General features: G+C 41.2%; 2 protein-coding genes across 5 annotated transcripts in view; both read left to right on the forward strand.

Moving 5' to 3' along the window:
- Ap4e1 (adaptor related protein complex 4 subunit epsilon 1) overlaps window positions 1-25,868 on the forward strand; it is a 66,483-nt gene that overhangs the window by 13,376 nt on the left and 27,239 nt on the right. For 2 of the 4 annotated variants that reach the window (NM_001191742.1, XM_063283751.1), the window contains 6 exons: window positions 8,712-8,833; window positions 14,663-14,822; window positions 15,982-16,148; window positions 20,965-21,038; window positions 23,979-24,101; window positions 24,205-24,314. In NM_001191742.1, coding sequence (NP_001178671.1) covers window positions 8,712-8,833; window positions 14,663-14,822; window positions 15,982-16,148; window positions 20,965-21,038; window positions 23,979-24,101; window positions 24,205-24,314 — 756 coding nt within the window. Of the gene's footprint in view, window positions 1-8,711; window positions 8,834-14,662; window positions 14,823-15,981; window positions 16,149-17,526; window positions 21,039-23,978; window positions 24,102-24,204; window positions 24,315-25,868 lie in introns of those variants that run through there. The other 2 variants (XM_039104990.2, XM_063283752.1) reach the window with 2 other exon arrangements.
- On the forward strand, window positions 381-2,356 carry LOC120101654 (mitochondrial fission regulator 1-like). Its single transcript, XM_039106559.2, has one exon. It carries the CDS (start codon window positions 708-710, stop codon window positions 1,716-1,718), a length of 1,011 nt encoding a protein of 336 aa, XP_038962487.1. The 5' UTR covers window positions 381-707; the 3' UTR covers window positions 1,719-2,356.

A 25,868-nucleotide genomic window follows, 5' to 3' on the forward strand; every position in this document is an offset into this window, starting at 1 on the left:
GGAGCTAGTGTGTAGACCAGGCTGGCATCAGACTCACAGATCTGCCTACTGACGGCTGGTATTAAAGGTGTGAGCTACACACCTGGCTTTATTTTTTAGGATGAGGTCTCCTGTATACAAAGGTTGTCCTTGAACTTCTGATCCTCCTAGCTCCAGCCCTCTGAGTGATGAGGTTTGCAGTGTGCACCGTTACAGTTGGGTTATGGCATTGTGAAGACTAAACTAGGACTTCCTGTGTGCTAGACAAATACATCCTCAGCTCTTTTGTGTGTGCGTGTGTGTGTGTGTGTGTGTGTGTGTGTGAGAGAGAGAGAGAGAGAGAGAGAAGGGAAGAGAGGGAGGGAGGGAAGGAGGGAGGGAGGGGGATGTAAGAACCTTTTCTGTTCTCCTCTCCCCTTTTAACTTTCTTTCTGAAACAGGATCTTAAGAATCTCAGACTAGCCTCAAACTCTTCGTGTAGCCAAAGATGGCATTAAACTCCTGATCCTCCTGCCTGTCCTCCCCAATGCTAGGAATACAGGCATGGGCTGCCTGGCTTATGAGGTTTTCATACAAGTGTATATTGTATGCTGAGCATGAAAATGTTTATCAAGTGAGTAGCTGGGAAGGTGAGGGCTGCTTCGCGGCTGAGTGTGCTCTATGGACCATGTGCTGCTATGGATGCCTGAAGTACTTGACCTGCAGCTTGGGAAGACTCAGCCATCTCCATGCTGGGCTGGATTAAGTGCCTGATGAGGATGTGGTTTCAGCGAGTTGGGGTCAGCATGCAGTCGGTTCTGTGGTCTGGAAAACCATATGGTTCATCTCGAAGTATTGTAAGGAAAATTGGTACCAACTTATCTCTGATTCAGTGTCCAAGAGTTCAATTTCAGCTTACCAGCCATGCAACAGAATGGAGTCCCACGCACCCAGGAGAGGATGTGGTGGCAACTTTTGCTGATGTTGGATGGGTAGCCACCGATGAAGGAGAATGCTCAACAAGACTCAGGACAGAAGTCAGGTCCAAGCCTCCTCTTGAGAACAACCCTCCTTGCTTTGAGAAGCCCCCAAGCAGGGGGCTTACCATTTCCTTACCAAACTCGTCTCAAGACAAGCCTTCCCCAAAGACAACACTAGCCAGCGAGGAGGCCTTGCAGAAGATCTCTGCACTTGAGAATGAGCTTGCTGCCCTTAGAGCTCAGATTGCCAAGATTGTGACCCTGCAGGAGCAACAGAGTCCAAGTGCAGGTTGCTTAGATTCTTCCACACCTGTTATTGTAGCACCACCACCGCCGCCACCGCCGCCGCCTCCTCCCCCCCCCCCCCCACCATTGGTGCTCCACCCAAGTACATCTGCTCTTGATCTGATTAAAGAACGAAGAGAGCAAAGACTCAGTGCTGGAAAGACTCTGGCTAAGGGCCATCCAAAGAAGCTTGACATGCCAAATATGCTAGAGATCCTTAAAGACATGAACAGTGTGAAGCTATGGCCAGTCAAGAGGTCAGAGAAAGATGAAAAACCTAGGCCAGTGGATATTACTGACCCTGCTGCCCTCATAGCAGAGGCTCTGAAAAAGAAGTTTGCATATCGGCATCGACACAATAGCCAAGGAGAAGCTGAAAGAGGAATTCCAAAGCCAGAGTCAGACGCAACCTCAGAACCAGCCCTGTTTGGCCCACATACATTGAAGTCTACAGGGAAAATGAAGGCTTTAATTGAAAATGTTTCAGACTCCTAAACGGACAATGAATTCAGAAAGACTCCTGGTTTACCTGTTGGCTTGCAGAGCTGAGTTTGGCTAGTAGAAATCACCAGTATTTAGTAAATTCCTGACTGTAGTGCTCATTGGTCTCCTTCTTAGCCTAATTAGAGGAGTAAGAAGTGGTGAAAGCACCGGAAGTTGGTTTGGCTCCTAGAAGATGGTCAGTTCTGGAGCTCTCCTTATCACACATGTATTATGTGCATTTTCAGTTAACACTAAAGTCTGTGCAAGAGTTTTATATGCATACGTTTGGATACAAAGATGTAAAAGCTCCCAGTGACTGGCATCAGCGAGGACACCCTTCCTCTGCATTGGGAGGTCACTAGTCAGCGATGGAACACTGATGCCGTTAGCATAGCACACTATTGGAGCTGGGAATGCTGCGGACAGGACTTGAGTATATTCTCACTTCCTGCTTTCTGGAGCTGAGTTTACATAAACAGCAGAAGATGCTTCCTGCTGAGTCTCTGTATTGCTTTCTGTTAGAGGGAAGTGAGGACCAGGAAGGCTGTGTAAACCTCATTACCACTCAATACTGAGAGGCAAATGTACTTCTCAAGTAGTGACAAGTCAAATTACTGAATTAAATCATTTCTTAAATAAAAAAAAGGAAATGTTTATCAATCGAAGAGTTTCTGGTAGATTCTCAAGGTTCTATTATGAATAGAATCCTTTCTGTAAATAAGGGTACTTGGGGTTCTTTCTTTGGATTTTTATCCTTATTTTCTATTTTTGTCTTACTGTTTTTCCACGTTTAGTATAATACTGGCCGTGAGTTTGCCATATGGAGTCTTTATTCTGTTCCTCTGCTAACAGTGTCTTTGAGACTGTTATCACAAAGAGATGTTGGACTTTGTCAGAATCCTTAGTATTTAGATGATTATGTGATTTCTGCCTTGTGTCTTTGTGATGTAGTGAGTATTAATTTGCATATGTCAATCATCCTTCGTCCCTGGAATGAAACTGGCTTGATCATGGTGCATGATCTTTTGGTTTGTTTTTTAATTTGGTGTATAAGTTTTACTTGTTTGTTTATTTGTTTGTTTTTAGACAAGGTCTCACCATGTTTCCTTGGCTGGTCTAGTCACAGAGTTCTGCCTGCTCCTCCCTCTCGAGTGCTGGGATTACAGATGTGGTCCACCATGTCTGGCAATTTGCAAGTGTTTTATTGAGAATTTTGACATCTGTGTTTGTCAGAAGAACTAGTCTTTAATTTCTTTTTCTGTCCCAATTAGGTTTAGGTTTTGGTAAGAGTGCTTGGTCGCACCCTTCCACTTTCCGTGTATGGAAGAATTTGAGGAAGTAGGTCCTGCTTAGTTGTTAGTTCTGGTAGAACTTATCTGATCTGGGATGCTTTTAATTGGAAGATTTTATTTATTTCTGCTTCAGTCCTGTTGCTTATTGGAGATATATTTAAATTATCTCATTTTGGTTTGACTTTTATAGGGCATATGGATCTGGAAATTTATTTATTTTAGGTCTTCCAATTTAGTGTAATACAAGTTTTAAAACACTGTAATGATTTTCTGAATTTTGTTGTATCTGTTGAATTGTTTCCCTTTTCATCTCTAATTTTATTAATTTGGGTCCGACTCTCTTTGGTTGTTTTGCCTAAGGGTTGGTCTCATTTATTCTTTCAAAGAACCAAAGGTTTTTTTTTTTTGTTTTGTTTTTTGTTTTTATTAATTTCTGCTCTGTCTACCTTTTTTCCACCTATTAGTTTTAGATTTGGCTGTTCTTGTTTACCAAGGCCCTAAGGTATATCTTTACATTATTTATATATTTGTATCATCTCTGATTAAATAATTTATATTGAATTTCTTATGTGCCATGTGAAGGTTGGAGGATGACTTTGAGGAGTTGGTTCTTCCTTCCACTGTGGATTCCAAGGATTGAACTAAGTAGTCAGGCTCGTGGAGCATATACCTGTACAAGCTGAGCAGGGTCGTTCCTTCCTCAGCTCTTCTGACTGATGTTGGTTTAAAGTCTGTTGTGGGTTAGGAGGATGTTGTTCCTAATTCTATCTCCTTGGCTACCCTGCCCCTTTCTCCCTTGGGCTGAGTCTGTCTTTGAATGTGAGGTGCACGCTGTGGAGGCAACAGGGAGACGCACACTGGGCTTCTCATACTCTGTGGCATTCTGTGTCTTTGGAATGGTGAACTGAGGCAATTGGTAATGCGAGCTATTATTGTAAGGTGTATATTAAGTTCTGTCATTTTGTTGATTTTGTAGTGTTGGGTGTTTTCTTCATCTTTATTCACCTAACCAGTGTTTTTTGTGTGGTTTATTTCTCCTGGGCTTCACGAGTATGTTCATTTTTCAGTCTGAAGGATTTCTTTAGGTATCTTCTGTAGAATTGACTTAGTGGTTTTTAATTTCTTCAGCCTTTTCTAAAAGCTTTGTGTGTTATTTGTAGACAAAGTGGGTTTCACTGTGGCGTCTTTATTCCTGTATACAATGCAGTTTGGCATGCGCACTCTGAGCCCCTCTTGCCCCTCTGACTCCTATAGGCCTCCTGGTCTCCCAGCTCCCCCACCCCCACTGTGTTTGTGTCTTTTTCTTGTATCACCCAATGAGGGTCACTCGTGCTGTTTACAGGAGAGTAGGTAAATGCATATGGACAGGAGCTGGGGCAACTTACTGATGGCTACACCACAGAAGAACATATCTACCCTGCCTCCACCAGACAGCCACATGTACATCCTCAGCGAGGGCCGGAGTCCATGGGATCTTTTCTCTTTAGGATAGGTTGTTGATGGCCCACTCTTGTGCAGATTCTGTGCAGGAAATTACAGCTGCTATGAGCTCAGGAGTACTTAGCCATGTCATGGCTGAAGTTAACATTCCAAACTCCTTCCCAGCTTCTCCTTGGCCCTTACATTCTCCTTCCTCTTCCTCATGATGGTCCCTGAGCCTTGGAGAGTGATGTAGATGTTCTGTTCATGGCCTGGCATTCTACTGTCATTCATTTTCACAGTGTTTGCCAGTTATTTGTGGTCACCATTAGCCTGTTTCTGTTTCTTTTGTTTTTAACTTCCTTCAGTTTACAGACAGCCTTACTGCAGGTGGTCACCTGGCACTTGTCTTTCAAAGCTTGAAATACAACTTCAAGTCCCACTGACTTTAAAAGTTTTTGTTGAAAATCAATTGTTATCTTATGAGCCTGCCCTTACCTATAACTTGGTATTTGTTACTTTGCTATTGCTGTGATAAAACAACATGACCAAGGCAACCTGTAAAGAAAGTATTTAACTGGGTTTATAGTTTTAGAGGATTAGAGTCCATGATGACAGAGCAAAGGCATGGTGGCAGGAACAGCTGAGAGCTCACATCTTGACCCACTACCAGGAGGCAGAAAGTTCACTGGGAATGGTATGGGCTTTTGAAACCTCACTGCATAGCCCCCCAGTGACATGCCTCTTCCAACAAGTCCACACCTCCTAATCCTTCCTCAACAGATTCACCAAGTGGGAACTAACCAATCAAATATCTGAGCCAGTGGCGGCCGTTCTCATCCAAACCCCCACAGTGTTTCTTAGAGCATTCGATATACTTTCTGCATATTTGGTGTTTGAGGCGTCAGGTGAAATCAGGAGGTTTTTTTTGTGGTCTAAGCCATTTGGTATCCCAAATGCACCTTATACTTGGATGGGCAATCCTTTTCCTTAGATTTGGGAAATTTTCTGTTCTAATTGTATTGAATATGTTTCTATGCCTTTGACATGGAATTCTCCTTTTAATGCCTATAATTTATAGATTTTTATCTTTTCATAGTATTCAATAGCTAAGGAATGTTCTGTTTGTACTTACTGTTTTATATTACATGTAATCTGAGTGTTTGAATTCCTCTATTCTTCAGTCCTCTGCCCCGCTTCATCCATCCATTCAGTGAAAGTTACCATGAAACTTCCCATTCAACTTACTGCATTTGCAGTATTTTATTTGTTTAGTGATTTTTCACAGTTCTGCTTTTGTACTCTTGTGTTCTCTGGAGATTCAGTCACAGTTTACATTTGTCCTCTTCAAGGTTTTAAAAATATAATCATTCTTTTGAATTCTTTGCTTGGTGTTTCATCTAATCCACCCCGTATTCAGGACACTAATGTGGACTTTGTAATTTTTGGAGGAGTTCTGTTACCTTGGTTCCTCATGTTTTTGGAGTTTTTCAGTGTCAGATTAGTCATGCCATTTCTGTTTTTAAATCTCCCTATTTAAATTGAAATGCTTGCAGTGCTCGAGAGAGACTAGAAAACATAGTAGGGCTGAGTATTTTTCCTATGCACTAGAGTCAATTCTCAGTTCTCACCTTGGAGAAGTCCATGTGCAAAAACAGTCATTATCTGCGTCTGCTTTTAAAACAATGGGTAGGCCCCACCACGGGTACACAGTAGTCAAGAATCACATAGAGTACTATGTAGACTAACATCGTAGTTACTGTGACTATGAATAGAAAAGAAAAACAGTATGGTTATCGAGTAGTATTGGGGTTAGAAAAAATAAGGGAGGGAAAAGTAAATGGAGGAGGGAAGCAATAGAGACAAAATTAGAGTAGGGGATGGACAGTGTTGACTGAATGTTGAATGAGAACGGAAAAGAAGGCAGTGAAGCTTTTGAGAGTCTGCGACAGAGATGGCACAGTATGTGTCAGCCTATGTTCTCTAAGAAAGCCAGGAAAAAGAAAGGAAGGACAGAATGAGAATAGAGGGAGACTTGGCCCACCTCGATTGACACTGGGTATTAAATAAAGGTGGAATGAATGCAAATGGGGAAGCTGGTAGAGATAGAGTCTGGAAGATGAGTCTGGATGCAGTTCTACCACATGCTGATTCCAGTTTCAGCTCTTTCCGTGTTCTTCCTTGAGCTCCCGGATGCATGCCACACCTATGGGCAGTACTTCAAGAGTCCACTTGGGACCACTGTGAGAGGACTGAGTGCTAAAGTGCTTGCAGACCTGATGACCTGAGTTCTGTTCCTGTAGCCACATAGGACAGAGGGAGAAAACGACTCCACAAAGATGTCCTCTGCCATCTACACACAGCTGTGACATACATGTACTCCCTCAGGACAACACACACACACACACACACACACACACACACACACTTTCTAAAAAGGAGTCAATTTTAAAAAAAAAGCCCCGTTTTGATAATCAGCCATTACCTCTAGGCTGTCTTTTCCATGTCCAGCTCAGCTCTTGAAACCTGTGTCTAAGTTCCTCTGTGGACTTTAGTTTGGATCAGGTTTCCATTTGGCTAAACACTGTACAAATACGGTTCAAAAGTTTAACTCTGCAGGGCAGAGGTAGTTATTCTGCTGGCCAGACTTAGCACCTACTCCTGTAACACTTGCTCTGAGTTCATGGGCAGTATGGTTTCCCAGCACTGCTCCTTCTTCTACCTCTGCTCCATAAACCTTTTCTCTCCTGCCTCATCCCCTCTACTCTGCCCCGACTCTAACATGTATGTTACTGAGAGTGTAGTTGAATTTTCTGAGACTCTCTGTCCTCTGGTTCTGATCACCATCATCCACTGGGTGGAGAGAGCTCCCTAGAACCACCAGTCACTCCAGGACGGAGTCTGGACTTCTTCCTTGTTCTTTTTGCCAAGTTTCTATTTTACTTTGCTATTAAACTAGAGTTTGGGGCTGTTGCCCACTTCTGACTGCTTTCCTCGGTTGGTCCTTGGAGAGTCTAAGAGAACATGCCTGTTGTTTGCCATCTTCTAAAAGCCTCAAGTCTTCCTGTTTATCACCTATCAGACTTTTGATATGTGAGAATGTGTGTGTAATTTTTTTCTGAATTTTAAGTCATACTGTATGCACAAACATATATATATGTATATAATAATACATATATAAAATGTATGTGTGTTTATACATGAATGTGTGTGCATGTGGAGACCATAAGTTGAGGTTTTATCCTCAGTTGCTCTCTACTTGAAAATAAGTTTTACATTTGTTAATTTATTTATTATGTGTATATCCTGGGGATTGAACTTAGGTCCTTAGGCTTGGTGGCAAGTATTTTCACCCACTGAGCCATCTTGCTTGTCCCCTACCTTATTCTTGAGATAGGATCTTTCACTGAGTACAGAGTTCATTGATTTGGCTAGGCTGGCTAGCCAGTGAACTCCAGGGATTCTTTGGTGTCTTTCTCCCTAGAATTGGGATAACAGACAAATGTGCACACACACACACACACACACACACACACACAATTTTACATGGGTGCTGGAGATCAGACTTAAGTCCTCATGCTTGTGCAGCACTTTGCCTCCCAAACCTCTCCCTAGATTCTGGCAGGACCCAACCACACACGTTTCATGTGCACACACACATGCCATAGCATGCATGTGGAGGTCAAAGGATAACCTTTGAGAGTTGCTTCTCCCCGTGTTGCTGGTAGGGTCTGTTGACTTTGTCATGCTGCAGATGCTAGGCCAGCTGGCCTGTGAACTCTAGGACACTTCCCTATCAGTACTCCATCCTACCACAGTACTGATGTTGTAGATGCTTGCCACATGTTTGCTTCTTTTGTGGGCTCTGGAGGGGCCTGCTTGGTAAACATTTTTTTGTTTTTCCTGCTGAACCATCTTACTAGCCTTTCTTTTAAAAATATATTTAAAAGTTATATTAGATCATATGCATATATGTGTATGAGCATATACTTTTTATTATATAAATTCTAAAGCTCCATTTATATTAACTAGAAAAGTTTATAAAGTTGTTTTATTACTTTGCAAAAGTTTAAGAGCTGTAAAAAAGGAGACACTTTTGGCCTATAGCTGGTCAGTTGCCTTTTCCTCAAAGCAAACAAAACCAGTGGGGGTATTTTTTAGGTCCGGAGGCAGGTGTGAGTGTATAAATAGATTATAAAGCCAGGGGAAGTTGCCGAGTAAGCGGGACTGCTGTGGTGTTGTCGTCTCTTGCTCTAACTTTGCGCACACTGTCTTCTCTGCTTACTCACGGCAGGACCTGCAGAGCACTAATCTGGTAGAAGTGTGTATGGCACTCACTGTCGTCAGCCAGATTTTCCCTCGAGAAATGATTCCAGCTGTCCTTCCACTAATAGAAGAGAAACTCCAACATTCTAAGTAAGCAAATTATTTTGACATAGATTAGATGTCTCTACTGTATATTTCAAAACAGATTCTTTTGTCTATTTCATTTATTTTTTTCTTGATTCCATACAGCATATAGTGTACTTGATCATATCCACATGTAACTCCTTAGACCCTTCCCAACCCATCCTCTTTACCTTCATGTCCTTTTTCCTTCCGTATAATAATAATAATAATAATAATAATAATAGTAATAATAATAACAACAACAGCAACAACAACAACTAATTGAGTCCAGTTAGTGTTGCCCACATATGCATGGGTGTTGACCCATCTACCAAACATGAACACCCTCACAGTAGCCATGTCCCAGAGAAAGATGACACCCATTTCCCCAACAGTCATCAACTGCCAGTAATTTCTCACCTAGGGCTAGAAGCCTTTGAGTCTCGCTGCTATTCCTGCTGGAATATTAACTGACTTCATCTTGTGCAGGGTCTGTGTACGGAACTGCAGCTGCAGTGAGTGCATAAGGCCATGGCCATGTCACGTCCACAAGACAGTCTCTCGTGGTACTCCTCCCCACCCTCCAGCTCTTACATGGTCCCCTGAGCTTGGAGGGAAAGGCGTTGGTAATATAGATGTCCCATTTAGGGCTGAGCACTCATCAGTTACTTTTCTCAGCACTGACCAGTCATATAAGTCTCTCATTAACCACTGCCCCACTGAAAAAAAACATTTGCTGAGCTCTAGCTCTGTATCCAGTTCTCTGAAGAAGACAAGAGGGTGGTATCTTCGATTGCAGGGCAAAAGTTGTTTACTTTTGGTAATATATCTCTTTCTTTAACTCTTTGCTCTTCTGTGTCCAGAAGCCTCTGGCTTTTGGCAATTTAACTCCTGCCAACAGCAGCAGGGGATCAAGAAAAAAGCCTAGTTACCTGGGTACTTTTCTCTGGCCACGTGAGAGGCTTGGAGTTCCTCATGAGCCAGAGAAAAAAGAAAAGGAAGAAAAGAAGAAACTCAGGCACACACGTGAACACACACACACACATACACACACACACACACACACTATAATAAGACTCCAGACCCAACCACCTGTTTCATCAGTTTCACAAGTGCACATGAATAGTTATTTACATACACATATACCTACATACATATATATGCACATACATGTAGACATGTATACATTTGCTGGATGGAGTAGAGTCCCAGAAGCCACACTTATTTCTTCTCCCTGGCAATTTATATCTTCTTAGACAAAAGTTCTTTATAAAATTTCCTCATAGATAAAATGTTACACAAAAGGGGAGTTGCAGAAGGATGTCAATAGTCAGTTAAAAGCAGTGTTTCATTCTAGAAGCTCATTATAAGTTCAAAGCAAGTTTCCATGGCCTCACTTTAACACAGTGCACACCTGTGACTTCATCCTTGGACCTGACCTAGAAGGGATGTTTTTCCTCGATCACAAATCTGTCCCAAGCCTCATGCTCTCCTTAGTGTAATTTATAAAACCCCATTGTATTCCTTATTATGCAGCCTATGCTTATTATTCTATGAGGACTGGGCACGTTATATTCTTGATTCTAACTTTATTACATCTTTCTGGCAAAACAGTTAAAACCATTTCCTCAATTTTCTTCTGGAAATTATTTGAATCAAATTAGGAATTCTATAATTAATTCATCTAGCATTAAGTCATGAAAGTTATCTTTATGTTGATCTTCAGGAAATTTGCCCAGTAGGGTGGGCTGATGCCCAGGAATCATTAGGCTATGCAATCATGGCAGGAAAGGCGTATCAGCAGCCAGGAGCAGTCCTGGGAGGACCCTGCAGCCTAGAGTGCAATCATTGCAGCCATGTAAAACGGTGGACCATCTCCAGAAAACTCACTTGCCTGCCACAGCCTTTCCTGCATGGCTTCTGCCAGATGTTTGTCTGGTTGAGAAAGCATTAATTTATAGGTATAAACATAAGTATTTAGAAGACAGCCTGGCAGTGTGTCTATTTAGCAAAATAATAGTAGTAGGAGGTTCTCTCATAGGGCCCATGACCCCAAGCATAGACTTTGACCAGGTTTCCAGTACCAGGCATAAATCCGTCCTGTGGAGCAGGCTTCATATCCAGTTAGAGAGTGGTTGATCACCCCTAGACAGTCATGTCACTATTACACTGGCACATCTTCTTGACAGGTCAGTTTTGTTGCATAAAGGTTTATCTCCAAGAAGGTATATATGCGTGCCTGTATTTTAAATATTTATTTTAATTGTGTGTGTGTGTGTGTGTGTGTGTGTGTGTGTGTGTGTGTGTGTGTGTGTATGTGCACATAAGTGCAGGTGCTCATAGGGACCAAAGGTGCTAGATGTCCTGTAGCTGGAATCACAGGAAATTAGGAGCTGCCTGACTGGGAACTAGGACTTGAACTTGAGTCCTTAGGAAGAGGTTAAGAGCAGCACATGCTATTAACCACTGAGGCAGGCATCTCTTTTTTTTGTAATAAGCAAAGGTGAGGTTTATTACAGAGATCTATTACGGGGATCTCCGGGTCGACACGGATCCTGTGCAGGAGACAGAGGTGTCGACCCCGAAACGCAAAAGTTTTTTTTTGTTTGTTTGTTTTGTTTTTGTTTTTGTTTTTGTTTTTTTCTTTTTTTCGGAGCTGGGGACAGAACCCAGGGCCTTGCGCTTGCTAGGCAAGCGCTCTACCACTGGGCTAAATCCCCAACCCCTGTTTTGTTTTTTTTTTTCCTGAGGCATCCCTTTTTTTTTTTTTTCTTCTCTTTTTTCTTTTTTTCGGAGCTGGGGACTGAACCCAGGGCCTTGTGCTTGCTAGGCAAGCGCTCTACCACTGAGCTAAATCTCCAACCCCTCTGAGGCATCTCTTTAGCCATATATTTGCACACACATTTGTGTGTGTGTGTGTGTGTGTGTGTGTGTGTGTGTGTGTATCTATATAATGTGCATAATTAGAAAATTATTATTATTAAGGAATTTAATAAGTCAGCTTTAAAATAGTAACAACAGAATCACACCCGAGAGTTAAGAACCTCATAATTACTCAGTCCTTGAGGCTGGGCACTTCATCAGCCAGAATGGTCCCACATTGTCACTGTCACAGGAAAGGATAGAGATGGGACACAATAGTGAACACATAACCTGTGGTCTCTCGTGTCAAAAGGCAAAGTGCCTCAGCAGTCCCAGTCTGGAAGCCCAGAACGTGCCTGGATTACCCCTTGGTGCTTAGTTTACTATGAAAGTTCAGAAATGCTGGTTGTGCTGTCAGTAAAGGAAGCAGCAGCAGCAGCAGCAGCAGCATCAGTGACAGGGCAAATCAACTCTGTGGCAAGAGGGAGGCCAAGCCAGGCTACCTGAAGGTGTAGCCCAGAGTTGGGTGGGTCCTTCCCACATCAGTCAAGGCTATCAGAGCACTTCTTCAGATGCAGCTCCTTACTGTGGTAATTATGTGTGGCAACAGTGGGAGCTTGCCATCAGGGGGAATGTTTCCAGGTCATTTCCAGCTTTATTAATACTTTACTATTTGTATATACTACAACACAATGTGTTATTATTTAGAATGTTCATACGCTTTTCAAAACATGAAATAAATGATGTATAAGAGAAAAAAACAATTCTCGAACAATCCTGTATGTAAAAAAAAAGATTTATCAAGCATGTGTAGGATTGGGAGCTGAGTAGGCAGCATGATATGCAGGCCTGAGGAGCTGAGCTGAGATCCTAACACTCAGGTAAAAAGCTGGGCACAGAAACAAACACAAACTCCTCTAACCAAAATGTGTGGTGCCTCCTTCAGCGGGGTTTAATCATGTAGTCTTAGGGTGGACAACCAGCAGCAATGGCCGTGACCTGTGTTGTTTTTGGGAGCCTTTGGGACCTTTCTGACTAATAACTCGTCTAATAACCAACCCCTGTTTTCTAGGAAAAGTGTTGCCCGCTGCTGCAAGGTAACTCAGTTCAAGCCCTCTCTTTTAAACTATTTATTTTAATTAGTTTACAAGGTTTAGGTTTCCATAGTCTTGAAAAGGGGCTTCCTTGAATAGTCTTGAATAGGAAATTCCTGTCTGGGACCATAAATGTGGTCAAAAGCTCCTGTGTTAGGAGGCCAGGGGCTTTATGGGAGAACTTAACTGTTGGTTTGCTAACTGGGCCTATTGTTAAGGTGTCAGTATATATTTATGTTTCCTCTTTTTTAAATATAAAATCATGTGTATGCATGTGTTTATGTGGGTATGTGCACACGAGTGCAGGTGTCCACAGAGGTCAGAGGCATTAGATGCCCCTGGAGCTGATTACAGGTGGTTGTGAGCCCCCAACCTTGGGTGCTAGGATTCGAACTTGGGTCCTTTGCTTGTTTGGTATTTATGTTTCTTTTTCTTTTTCTTTTTTTTTTTTTTTGGTTCTTTTTTTCGGAGCTGGGAACTGAACCCAGGGCCTTGTGCTTGCTAGGCAAGCGCTCTACCACTGAGCTAAATCCCCAACCCCGGTATTTATGTTTCTTAAGATCAGTCCCCAGCACTGAAACACAAGAAAATGTGAAATCAAAACTAAAGAAATAAAAACTATGATATATGATAACACCTTTTCATTTTTACTGCATGTTGACTAGACACTCTGCCACAGATGAAGTGTGAGGCTGACTTAACTCTTATTATTGTAAGGCTTTAAGAACAAATCCCAGGCAGAAGAGTAGCATCTTTTTATTCACACCCCCGTGCTTCCCTATCCCAGCAATATTTGGAAGATCTTTTTTTACTTTTTATAGAAAACAATTCTTGGGATTGGGGATTTAGCTCAGTGGTAGAGCGCTTGCCTAGCAAGCGCAAGGCCCTGGGTTCTGTCCCCAGCTCCGAAAAAAAGAATAGAAAAAAAAAAAAAGAAAGAAAGAAAGAAAAAAAGAAGAAAACAATTCTTACCTTAATAAAGAGACAAAAAAGGGATGAAGGAATTACAAAATTTATTTATCTTATTTTAATTGACTATAAAAGTAATTCTATACATGTTACTTAAAGTTCTATAATTAGAGAAATTTATAACTGGTAGGCAGTTAAGGCTTTTTTGGGCACAGTGGTCCACACTTATATTTGCAGTATTTTGGAGGCTGAGGCAGGAAGATCATAGTGAGACCCTATCTCATGAAACAGTACTCAGAAGGGACTGCAGAGACAGCTCCAATCTGCTTGGAGTGTGATTGTGAAGTTTGGATCCCTAGAACCTTCATAAAAGCCAGCTGTGCCAGCATGCACCTGTAATGCCAGTGCTGAGATGGGAGGAGAGGTCCCAGGGCTTTCTGGTCAGCCAATTTAGCCAGTCTGGTAAATTGAACCAGTAAGCTCTGGATTAAGTATGTGACCCTGTCTCAGAAAAGAAGGTAGAGAGTGATAGAGGAAGATACCGACATCATCCTAGTCTCCACATGCACAAACATGGTTCCGTTCATGGCCTCCACAGGTATAAACATGGATCTGTTCATAACCTCCACATGCACAAACAAACATACATCTGTTCAAGGCCTGCACATGCACAAACATGCTTCCGTTCATGGCCTCCACAGGTACAAACATGGATCTGTTCATAACCTCCACATGCACAAACAAACATACATCTGTTCAAGGCCTGCACATGCACAAACATGCTTCTGTTCATGGCCTCCATATGCACAAACATGGATCTGTGCACACTTACCTCCCCCACGACAGCAGACAGTCTCTTGAATTCATACCTCTTAGCCAGAAATAAGATTTTTTATCTTTTTTAAACTTCGTTGTATTAGAATAAAATAATTAGTAATAGATACTTGATGGACCAAGTTGCCTTGTTTAAATTTCATTTTTTTATCCTTAGGGAGATTATACGAAGAAAAGCAGTTCTGGCATTATACAAATTTTATCTCATTGCCCCTAATCAAGTACAGCATATCCATACTAAGTTTCGGAAAGCACTCTGTGACAGAGATGTTGGGGTCATGGCTGCCTCTTTGCATATATACCTTAGGATGATTAAGGTAAGTTGGTAATTCAGCATGTGCTCAGTAGTTACCACCGTAACACCATCCCTATGGAATTAGAAGAAAACCCAGGCATTTCAATAAAATGATTAATATTTTATACCATTATTAGGTTAGAGAGATGGCTCAGATTCTAGCACCCATGTAAAAAGCTAGGTGTGGCCATCCATGTGTGCTTGTACCCTAGTGCTGAGGGAGCAGAGACAAAGGGTTCTAGATCTTCTTGACTGACAGTCTCGTTCTAGGTTTGTTGAGAAATCCTGTCTCAGGGAATAAGGCAGGGTAATAGAGCAGGACACCCAGAATCCTCCTCTGGACTCTGCATGTGCATAGGCACACACTCATGCACACATGCGTGCATACATAGATATATTTTATGCTATGTTGTACTTCTAAATGTAACTTTTGTAAGTAGTTGATAATATGAGTTATATGGAAGAAAGATCAGGAGTTCAAATTCACAACTGGTCAAAATTTAGAGGACCATAGTACGTCTACAGCACATCTCCTGCACCTCAGGCTCAGGGAACGTCCTGAAGGGGGTGGGAAGATTATAAGAGCCAGAGGTCTAGGACATCTGCTGTGAGATGGTGTCTCACAGGGAGCTGCACTCATGAAGTCTCAACAATGTGGTCACCTAAAAACCCAATGACATCCCAGGTGACATCCCATTCTGAATAGGAGAAATCTCCAAGGCCAGCCCTGCATGGAGAGCCATAGGCAATGTATGGCTGCCAAGAGAGGGAGAGTCAGTCTTCTCCAGGGATGAGCCCTGATAAGCTCGCTAATACCAGGCCAGCTTAGGCGTGTGTACGTGTGAGCAACTCAGCAGATATATGTGCGTACATGTTTGTATGTATGTGCATTTATGATAACAGTAATTAAAAAGAAATCATGAATTTGGGAGGGAAGAGGAAAGGGACATGGGAGGAGTTGGCAGGGTAACAGGGAAGGATAGAAATGAGGTAAATGTAGTATTTATATATGAAGTTTTAAAATGCATATATATATATATACATATATATATGGGTGGATATAAAAGAATAACTTGGCTACATAGCAAATTTGAGGTTAGCTCTGGGTTATATGAGACTATGTCTCAAGAAAAATAAAAGAAAGAAAAGACATTATTAACAGTTTTTTTTTTTTTATGCAGGAAAATTCTTCTGGATATAAAGACTTGACTGAGAGTTTTGTAACAATTTTAAAGCAGGTGGTGGGGGGAAAGCTCCCTGTAGAGTTCAGTTACCACAGTGTGCCAGCGCCATGGTTACAGATTCAGCTCTTGAGAATACTGGGACTGCTGGGAAAAGACGATGAAAGGTAAAGCTTCCCAAGTCACAGAATGACACAGAGTGACACACCATGTCATAGCTTGGCCACCCAGAAGTTCCCAGCACTTACCGCCAATGTAAAGACACAGGTTACTGGGCATTCCCAGCTTATGCATGTTCTCCCCTGCAAAGTGAACTTGCTTCATCATTGGAAGACAGGGTAAGACAGGGTAAGGTCACAAGCTATCTGCTGTAGTTGGTGAGTATGTTGTTATAGCAACCAAAGGGAGCACATAATTTAATGAAGACAGCCGTGTTCCAGAAAAAAATGGAAGGAAAGTGAGAATATACAGATTAAAGAAAAAGAATTAACAACCAGTTAAAATGTATGGATCTGGCTGGCAAGATGGCTGCTGAGGAGGCAAAGGTACTATCCCTCAAGCCTGACAACCTGAGTTCAGTCTCTGGAACCCACATGATGGTAGGACAGAACTAGCTCTTGAAGTTGTTCCCTCAGCTCCACGCGGGTGACAGTCTGTGTGCCCACACACATATACACACGTGTATACATATATATACACAAGACAGTCAAATGTAAAAAAAAGGAGTGAGTCTTACTTGGATCCTCTTCAAAGATTCAAAATAATCTTTACACAGAGAAAGTAGACACAGTTGTCCTTGACTCAGCTCTGGAGGTGAGGTCATGAGGGCACGGACCTACATGACTTTATGTAGCCTTAACATTTTGTATATCTTTACATTTTTCCATGGTAGAAATTTAGAATAAATTTAGAATGATGCATTTTCACACAGGTAGTAAGAAGAATTAGGAAAAAAAATCCACCCTCGTTCAATTCCTGATGCCATCCAATTCTGTTAGGGAGGTCAGTGGACACTGGTCTTAGGAGGGCCCAAGTTTGGATAAGTGGGGCAGATGCTGTAGGATTTGAAGTTTTTCACACCTTACTCATCTTATATATTCTTACATTAATTTTGTTGTCCTGTTAAGGCTTCAATTAAATGATACTTTCTTTTTTTAATTTTTTAAACTTTTATGTGTATTGGTGTTTTGCCTGCACACATGTCTGAGTACCACATGTGTGCCTGATGCCCATAGAAGCCAAAAAGGAAGCAGACTCCCCTAGAATTGGAGTTACAGAAGGAAGCGAGCAACCATGTGGGTGCAGGGAACTGAATTCCGGTCCTCTGGGAGAGCAGCCAGTGTACTTAACCCCTGAGCCAGCTTTCTAGTCCCAAATGCTAGTTTCTTTTCTTTCTTTTTTTAATAATTCCCTTATTTTTTTAAGATTTATTTTTTTATTATTAAGATTTTTTTTTTATGTGAATACACTGTTGCTGTCTTCAGACACTCCAGAGAGGGCATCAGATCCCATTACAGATGGTTGTGAGCCACCATGTGGTTGCTGGGATTTGAACTCAGGACCTCTGGAAGAGCAGCCAGTGTTCTTTACCACTGAGCCATCTCTCCAGCTCAAATGCTAAGTTCTTAATACTGAAAATAAAACCTTCAAACTAAACAACCTTTTGGCTGCATCAGGCCTATAGCTGTCCTAGAAGTGCTCCACTTGGAGAAACATGGGTGTGTTTGTGTACAATTTCTGTCACACTTTTCAAAATAAGACTTTTTCAAATCCAAGAATCATATATGTCACAGTTAGGGATTCTCTTACTATGACAAAACACTGTGACCAAAAGCAACTTTATAGCAGTTAGGGTAAGAACTCAAACTGGGAGGCAGGAGCTGATGCAGAGGTCATGGAGAAGTGCTTGCTGGCTTGCTCCTTTTTGTTGTAGATCTGCATGAGAGTGACCACTAATACCCATGTGACATTCAATACAAGGCTGTCTTGAAATTCCTTTACTGGTACTATTAGTCCAAAACTCTTCAATTCAGCCCCAGGCAGATCCTTAAGACAACGGCAGGAATCCGCCACATTTTGCCTGTTCATCACAGGTGTCGTCTCTAACATGCTGGTGTTCCCATCTGAACCCTGTGAGATGGGCCTCCACTGTCCACAGTGCCCTCAGCACCAGTGTCTTCCAAGCTTCTAGGAGCAGAGCCCATTAGCCCTGCTTACATGTTCAACAGCTTTCTCAGTCCAAAGTCCCAAAGTTTTCCACATTCTCAAATGTCACAGCAATAGCTCATGCCCTGGTGCTGCTGAAAGATGCCATGACTGAGGCAGCTTATAAATAAGGCTCTCAGTTCCAGAGGGTTAGAGTCCATGACCGTCATGGTGGCGGCAGCCAGGCAGGCAGGCAGGGACTGGAGAGATAGCTGAGAGCTTGCATCTGATTTACAAGCATGAGGAAGAGAAAGGGGGCTAAATGGGAATAGCATGGCCTTTGAAAACTCAGAGGCCCACTCCAGAGACACCTCCTCCAACAAGGTGACACCTCATAGTCTTTCCACACACTGGAGATAAGTATTCAAGTATATGGGCCCGTGGTAGCCATTCTCATTCAAACCACAGTCCAAGATGTTCCTGTTCCCACATCATTTATTTACATATGCCTTATAATTCTTGCTTTTTCACAAGATAATCTCATGGGTTCCAGGCTGCCTCAAACTCACTATGTAGCTAAGGAGAGCCTTAAACTTCTGATCACCCCTGCTTCCCCTGAGTTCCTGGACTACCAACATGTACCTCTATGCCCAGTTCACTGCTATTTTTGTTTTTAAAGTGTTTTCTGCAGTATTTGAGAGCAAGCCTAATTAACATTTAGTTTGTTTGAGAGGAAGGATCTCTCTGTCCTAAGAAAATATTTGTTGGTGTTCTGGCATTGATGCTATACAATGGGCACATCTGTGTTTTAAATCTTAGCCTTCCAGAGGGACCAGTTTCAGGGCGTTGGTTTTCAAAGTGCCCCTTCAGCTTCGTGTCCGCATCCACCTGTCTGAGTCCTCACCAGTTCTAACTGAGATTATGTCATCCCAGCCTATTATACCATGGAGCTCTGGTGCAAGGTTACTGGAATTCTGCCTGAAAACTACTGTTTCATGTTACTGTATTATACCTTCCTGGTGTATAAAAGGCCTTTATGCCATCTTGTGTTGTCAGGAAATAACTTCAAGGGTGTATAGTAAGTTTATTTACTAATTTTGTTGTTTTACCTTTGGGGATAAACTTAGAGACTATGTCCAAAGACACAAAGATGAGGAAGACACTGTTCACCCTCAGGCAGCTCAGTCAAACGGTAGCTAGCAGTGACTGAGTGGATGTGTAGAGTCAGACTTACAGTGTAGACAACTAGAATGCTTTCTCCTTTGCCGAACCAACTGGGACATTCTATGTTAATACATCTTTATTCTATGCTAGTAAATCATGGAACTGGACAGATTGCTCAAAGGTTAAGAGCACTTGTTGCTCTTACAAAAGAGCCAGACTTGATTCTCAGCACCTTGTGGCAGTTGACAGCTGTCTGTAACTCCAAACCCTCTTCTTCCTCCATAGGCACCAGGAATACATATTGTACACAGACATACAAGAAAAGAATCTATACACATCTATACACATGAATTTAAAATGATTTTAGAAGTGTTTTTAAATATTTATATAATATTTATAATTCATACAACACTATTAAGAGCTTAATATGGGGCTGGAGAGATGGCTCAGTGGTTAAGAGCTCTGACTGCTCTTCCAAAGGTCCTGAGTTCAAATCCCAGCAACCACATGGTGGCTCACAACCATCTGTAATGGGATCTGATGCCCTCTTCTGGTGTGTCTGAAGACAGCTACAGTGTACTTATATATAATAAATAAAATAAATCTTAAAAAAAAAAGCTTAATGTGGCAAAGTAAAAAAGTTTACTTAACATGAGTTTAAAGTAATTAAAAAATCTTAGGAAAATGTTTTGTATCTATTGTTTGAATAGTCTCTTGTGTTTTCTAGCACTGTGCATCTCAGGTTATTAATGTTTAGCTCAACCATGTATTTCATGAGGTTCCTTCCTGTTTGTAAAGTTGAAAAACCACACTATCATCTAGGTATAGTATTATTGAATTTTGTAGGATTGGTTGTTTGCTGTAGTAAAAGACATAATGAAATGACAGATTTACAGTGTTATCCTGGATTATCACTATATATTTATACCTCTGACTAGAGAAAATCAAAGTACACCTACTTCAAATTGACTTTTTTTTTTTTTTGAGACAGAGTTTCTGTCTGTAGTCCTGGCTATTCTGGAACTTGCTCTGTAGACCAAGCTGGCCTTGAACTCACAGAGACTGCCTGCTTCTGCTTCTTGAGTGCTGTGGTTAAAAGCATGCACCATCACCACTCTGGCTTTGTTTTTTAATTTTTAAAAATATCTATGTCAACCCAATTAACTGTCACTATAATCAGTGACCATAAAATATGAGTGGTTTGTTTAATATAAGTAGAAATTAAATATTTCTTAGTAAAGAACCTAGTTGCTCTTCAGGGAAAGACTAGAATTGGAATATTTTTTAACAAGAAGCTAGTTGATAAATTAATATGCTATCTGGATATATGAAATATTAATTGAGTAACTTAAAACAGAAATACTTTGCTGCAATAAAATCATAAGAGGGCATGGGCAGACAAATAACAATCAGGTTTGTAAACTAGGGCCAGGCCGGGGCAGTGTCGATTGACCTCATTGGCTGAATTAGTCTCTTTTGGTAAAGTAGGAAGTTTATCTCATGAAAAGACCAAATGAGTTCTTTTGATGTGAAAATTTGTATAAGTTTACTGTAAAATGAATTTTTTTCACTTGTCTTCTGTAGATCCTCAGTGTTAAAGAGAGGAGTTTGAAAACCTGTTTTGTTGGGTTAGAATACTATAGTTCTCCCGCAAATAAAATGTCTCTTAAACAGGACAAGTGAACTAATGTATGATGTTCTTGATGAATCCTTACGAAGAGCCGAGTTAAATCACAATGTCACTTACGGTAGGTAAAATATGACCGTGTTTTCTTAATGACTAATTGTGCTTTTCAGTGTTAGAGCCAAGTATGTGTTAGAAAAACATAAATTCCAAAGAAATTTTTGTGCCTTAATTTTAAGATGGACCTTTGGGTTAATGTAAGCACTGAAAATAGTAATCTGAAATTGTGACTTTGTGTGTGTGAACATAGATACACAAGTATGTGTGTAGGTACACATGCATGTCTATGCACATTCTACCCTCTGAGACAAGCCTTTCGTTGGGACTGGGAGCCTGTTGATTGGATGAGGCTGGCTGAGCAGTGTGTGCTAGGCATCCTCCTGTCTTTGCTGCCGCCACCCCCCACCCCCGGAACTGCAAGCATGTGCCACTGTGTCTGGCTTTTTCTGTGGGTTCTAGGGAACTAACAGAGATCCTCGTGTTTGTTCCTTTCTTATGTTTGTTTGACAAGCACTTTACCAATTGAGCTATCTTTCTAGCTGTGAAATTGTGAAAACTCCTAAATATGTATTTAAATTCCTAAATATATATTTAAACACCCACCAAAAACATCTAATTTTAAGGATAATTCATTAAGTCTGTGACATATTTTGTAAAAATATTTGAAGGTCTTAAACCAGTTAACAAATTGCCAAGTATTTATTAAACTTCTTTGATCTGTTAGAGATGAGATGAAAGTAAAATCTAGTCTAAAGAGCTCTGCATTTTGCTTGAGCATAATCCAACCTAAAATATCAAATTTAAACTAGTGTCATGAGGGCTAGAGAGATGGCTCAGCAGTTAAGAGCACTGACTGCTCTTCCAGAGGGCCTGAGTTCAATTCCCAGCAACCACATGGTGGCTCACAACCATCTGTAATGAGATCTGATGCCCTCTTCTGGTGTGTCTGAAGACAGCTACAGTGTACTCACATAAATAAAAATAAATAAATCTCTTAAAAAACGTGTCATAAACATTAGAATGCTACAATTTTTGATTTGGTATTTGGATCAGGGTTGGATTGTTACTGAAGAGTACACAGTAAAATGCTTTCTTATCCTTAAGGTATTTGTTTGTATGTATGATTCTATGTGTGGCTTTACATGTAGAATGGGAACACAATTTTGCGGTGTGGCTCCCTCCATCTACATGCTGGTTTCAGTAGTTGAACTCAGGTTGCCAGGGTTTTGTGGCAGGTGCCTTTACTCACCAAACTCTCTTTGATCCTGGTGCATTTTCAAGTTTAGAAACCTGCAGAAGCACTTTTTGTTTTAACTCCTGCAGAGAAGGGAAGGGATGGTGTGGTATAATGGCTGTTCTTTCACTTACGAGTGTATATTTAGACTTGTGTGGTGCTGGAGAGTTCTAGGTGGGAAAATAAAGTTTAAAAGTTGCCCGAGTACCTGCTAGCATGCATGAAATTCTGGGTGTAAGGTGTAGGCCGCTGCTGTAATCTCAGCATGTTGGCAGTGGCTGTAGTTCGTTCCTGTGGGATGCTGGCATTACAGGCAGGCACCACCACCACATTTTGACTTTGTGTCTCCTTTCAGATGCTGTTACTGCAGGGGCCTTTTACTACTTAGTGATGTCTTAATAGTTCTCGTGTGTGTGTGTGTGTGTGTGTTCTTTCTTGTGTGCAGATGTGGAGGTCAAAGGTTGACTTTTCATGTCATCTTGTCACGCTTCACCTTATTTTTATTTACTTTTGTTTGTTTATTCTTATTTTATGTTAATTGATGTTTTCCTTCATATATCTGTGGGAGCGTGTTGGGTCTCTTGGAGCTGGAGTTACAGACAGTTGTGAGCTGACATGTGGGTGTTGGTAATTGAACCTGGGTCCTTGGGAAAAACAGCCAGTGCTCTTAACCCCTGAATCATCTCTCCAGCCCTCACTTTATATTTTTTTAATAAATATATGTGTGGAGGTGGTGCATGTGAGTGCAGGTCCTCTCAGAGGCCAGAAGAGAGCATCAAATTCCCCTGGAGTTGGGACCACCCAGTGTGGGTGCTGGAAACTGAACTCTGGTCCTCTGCAGGAGTAGCAAGCATTCTTAACCTCTAAACTATCTTTCCAGCCCCCTTTTTTATCTCAGTTTTTGAGACCAAGTCTCTTCACTAAACCTGGAACTCACATCTCGGTTAGAGTGGCTGCTCAGTGAGCCTCCTCTTGTCCCCACCTCTTCCCTGGAGTTACAGATCTGTACGGCCATGCTCACCCTTTCTGCGCGCATGCATCGGGTTTGAACCCAGCCAGCCCTTCACTCACTGAGCCACCACCTCAGCCTCAGTGACCCTTCTTTCCATGGCAAACCACATCAGCTCACGGTCTTTAAGCGAACTGAAGGGGTTTGTATCCTCTTTAATCATTGCAGCTATTGTTTTGATTTTTATCAGAAACTTAAATTTGAACATTTTCAAGATATACAATAGCCTCTCTCTACATTAAAGATTGTATTTAAAGAAGTAGCCAGAAGATTCTTAAATAGTAACCCCCACCTTTGAAATAAATGACAGTGCATACTAGAATGATTACTGTGTACGTGGTTAAACATATATCATTTTAAAGTATTCAGGGAGTGTTGGGAAGACCTGTTTGTGCAGCAGGATGATGTGTCTAAATGTATACATTTGATTATGGGCTTCTTAGGGCAGGGTTCATCTGTTTTAGTCACTGTCATACCCTCAGTGCCAACACCGTTTCTGGCACACACAGAAGTTCAGTACGCACTTGTATGAATGAATACATAATTCTGTTTGGTAAAGTTTTCTTTAAGTTGTACTTCATTAACTTAACCCAAATAACTATATAAGCATGAAAATAAAGATTTTTTCCTTTATAAATTTTTTATAAATAAGATTTTAGACTAAAATGTATCTCAAGTTTAATTTTATTGCAAATTCTACACAAACTTGTTCTTCTATTGTACTTAAATATATCTGTCATTTTTGTATTTTCTTTCTTTAGCTATTCTGTTTGAGTGTGTACACACAATCTATTCTATTTATCCTAAATCAGAATTACTTGAGAAGGCTGCCAAGTGCATTGGAAAATTTGTTCTGTCACCTAAAATAAACCTCAAATATTTAGGTAAGGTAATTGGTTCTTATGATGGAAATTGGAGAGAGAGCTTTTGAAATGTGTTGGGTACGTATTTCAGGTCGTTGAACTATAATGTGATCTTTATTTCTAGGACTGAAGGCTCTTACCTATGTTATCCAGCAGGATCCTTCTCTGGCTCTTCAACACCAGATAACCATAATTGAATGCCTAGACCACCCTGATCCCATTATTAAAAGAGAGGTAAATTAGGGCTGAAGAGAGATGACTTAGCAGTTAAGAGTGCTTGCTGTCCTTCTAGAGGACCTGAGTTCAGTTTCCAGCACCCACTAACTGCAGGGGAACCCAGTGCCCTGCCTTCTCCTGGCCTCCAGGCATCTGCACACGTGGCATATATTCACACAGACACAGACACAGATCCACATAAATAAAAATCAAACCTCTTTTTTAAACAAGAGAGGTAAAATATTTTGAATAGTGTATGTAAAGTGGTAAGTTTTAAAAACTTTTTTTGATATTCCTGAGTCAAATGATATTCAGTGGATGTGTATGTATTAACATTTGCGTCTATTTAATTCTTACTACTTTTAAAATCTCATTTTTATTCTTTGGCTGTCTGGTGTATATGATGAATGTTAGTCATTTTCACCTCCTGTTACCCTCTCTTACCCCCATTTCTCCTTCCCGCCATGTCTATGTGCATGAGTTTAATTAGATAGAAGCTTGCATGAATGTGAGTGGTTAATTACTGGAGAAAACTGATGCCCTTTCTTCAGCTTCTGTAAACTGTCAGGTAGTCCCTCATGGAAGGTTATTTGTTTTCTAAAAAGTACCGCTAACCTGGGATTTTTATCTTATAAGACAGGGTCTTGCACAGGCTAGACAAACTGGTAATGCTCCTGGCTCTGCCACCAAGTACTAGGATTATAGGTGTGTCACCATAGCCAGATCATAGGAATGTTCTTAACTTAGGAGCTGGAAAATTTAGGTCCAGCTATGTACATGAAATCATTGACTTATTTATTTCATTTATTAATGTAAGTACTATCACAGTGGAAACTACTTTCTAGTCCTGGGTCCTTGTATTAGTATAAAATAAAACATACCCCTGTTATGTATAAATATAATTATGTTGGCTGTTAAATGAACTCACTGTTAAATAGGGAAATGGATAGAATTCTGTAGAACTGTAGGATAACTTGATCTTCTTAAAAGAAAAGTTGTGCTCATGTGCCTAATATTGTTCTAGCTTCTCCCCTTTATTAAATTGATCCAGTGTCCACTTGGGTATCTGTATAAAGAGTTCTGTTCATTCTTTTGTAGAGAAATCACTATATCTTCATTTTCAGTGGTATCTGGGGCCAGTTTAAGAAATGTGAGAAGTTTATTTCAGATTTAAAACATAATGAGGATTTGTTTTGTTTTGCTTTGTTTGAGACAGGGTGTCTTTGTATGACAGCCCTAGCTGTCCTAGAACTTGCTTTGTAGACCAGGCTGGCCTCAAACTGAACAGAGGCCTGGCTCTGCCTTCTGAGTGCTGGGATTAAAGGCAGGGGCGACCATACCCAGCTATTATCAAGAGGAGTCTGAAGAGAGAATGTGGAGCTGGAGTGAGGCTCAGTGAGAGCATCTGCTGCTCTGACAGGGGACCCAGGTGTGGTTCCTGGTACCCACATGGCGGTTCATATCTGTAACTCCAGTTTCAGGGAACCCAGTGCCCTTTTATGGCTCTGGCACCAGGCACACATGGTACACAGACACACATGCAGGCAAAACACATACATGTAAAACAAAAAT

Source organism: Rattus norvegicus, chromosome 3 (genome assembly GCF_036323735.1).
Source record: "Rattus norvegicus strain BN/NHsdMcwi chromosome 3, GRCr8, whole genome shotgun sequence".
Lineage (NCBI taxonomy): Eukaryota > Metazoa > Chordata > Mammalia > Rodentia > Muridae > Rattus > Rattus norvegicus.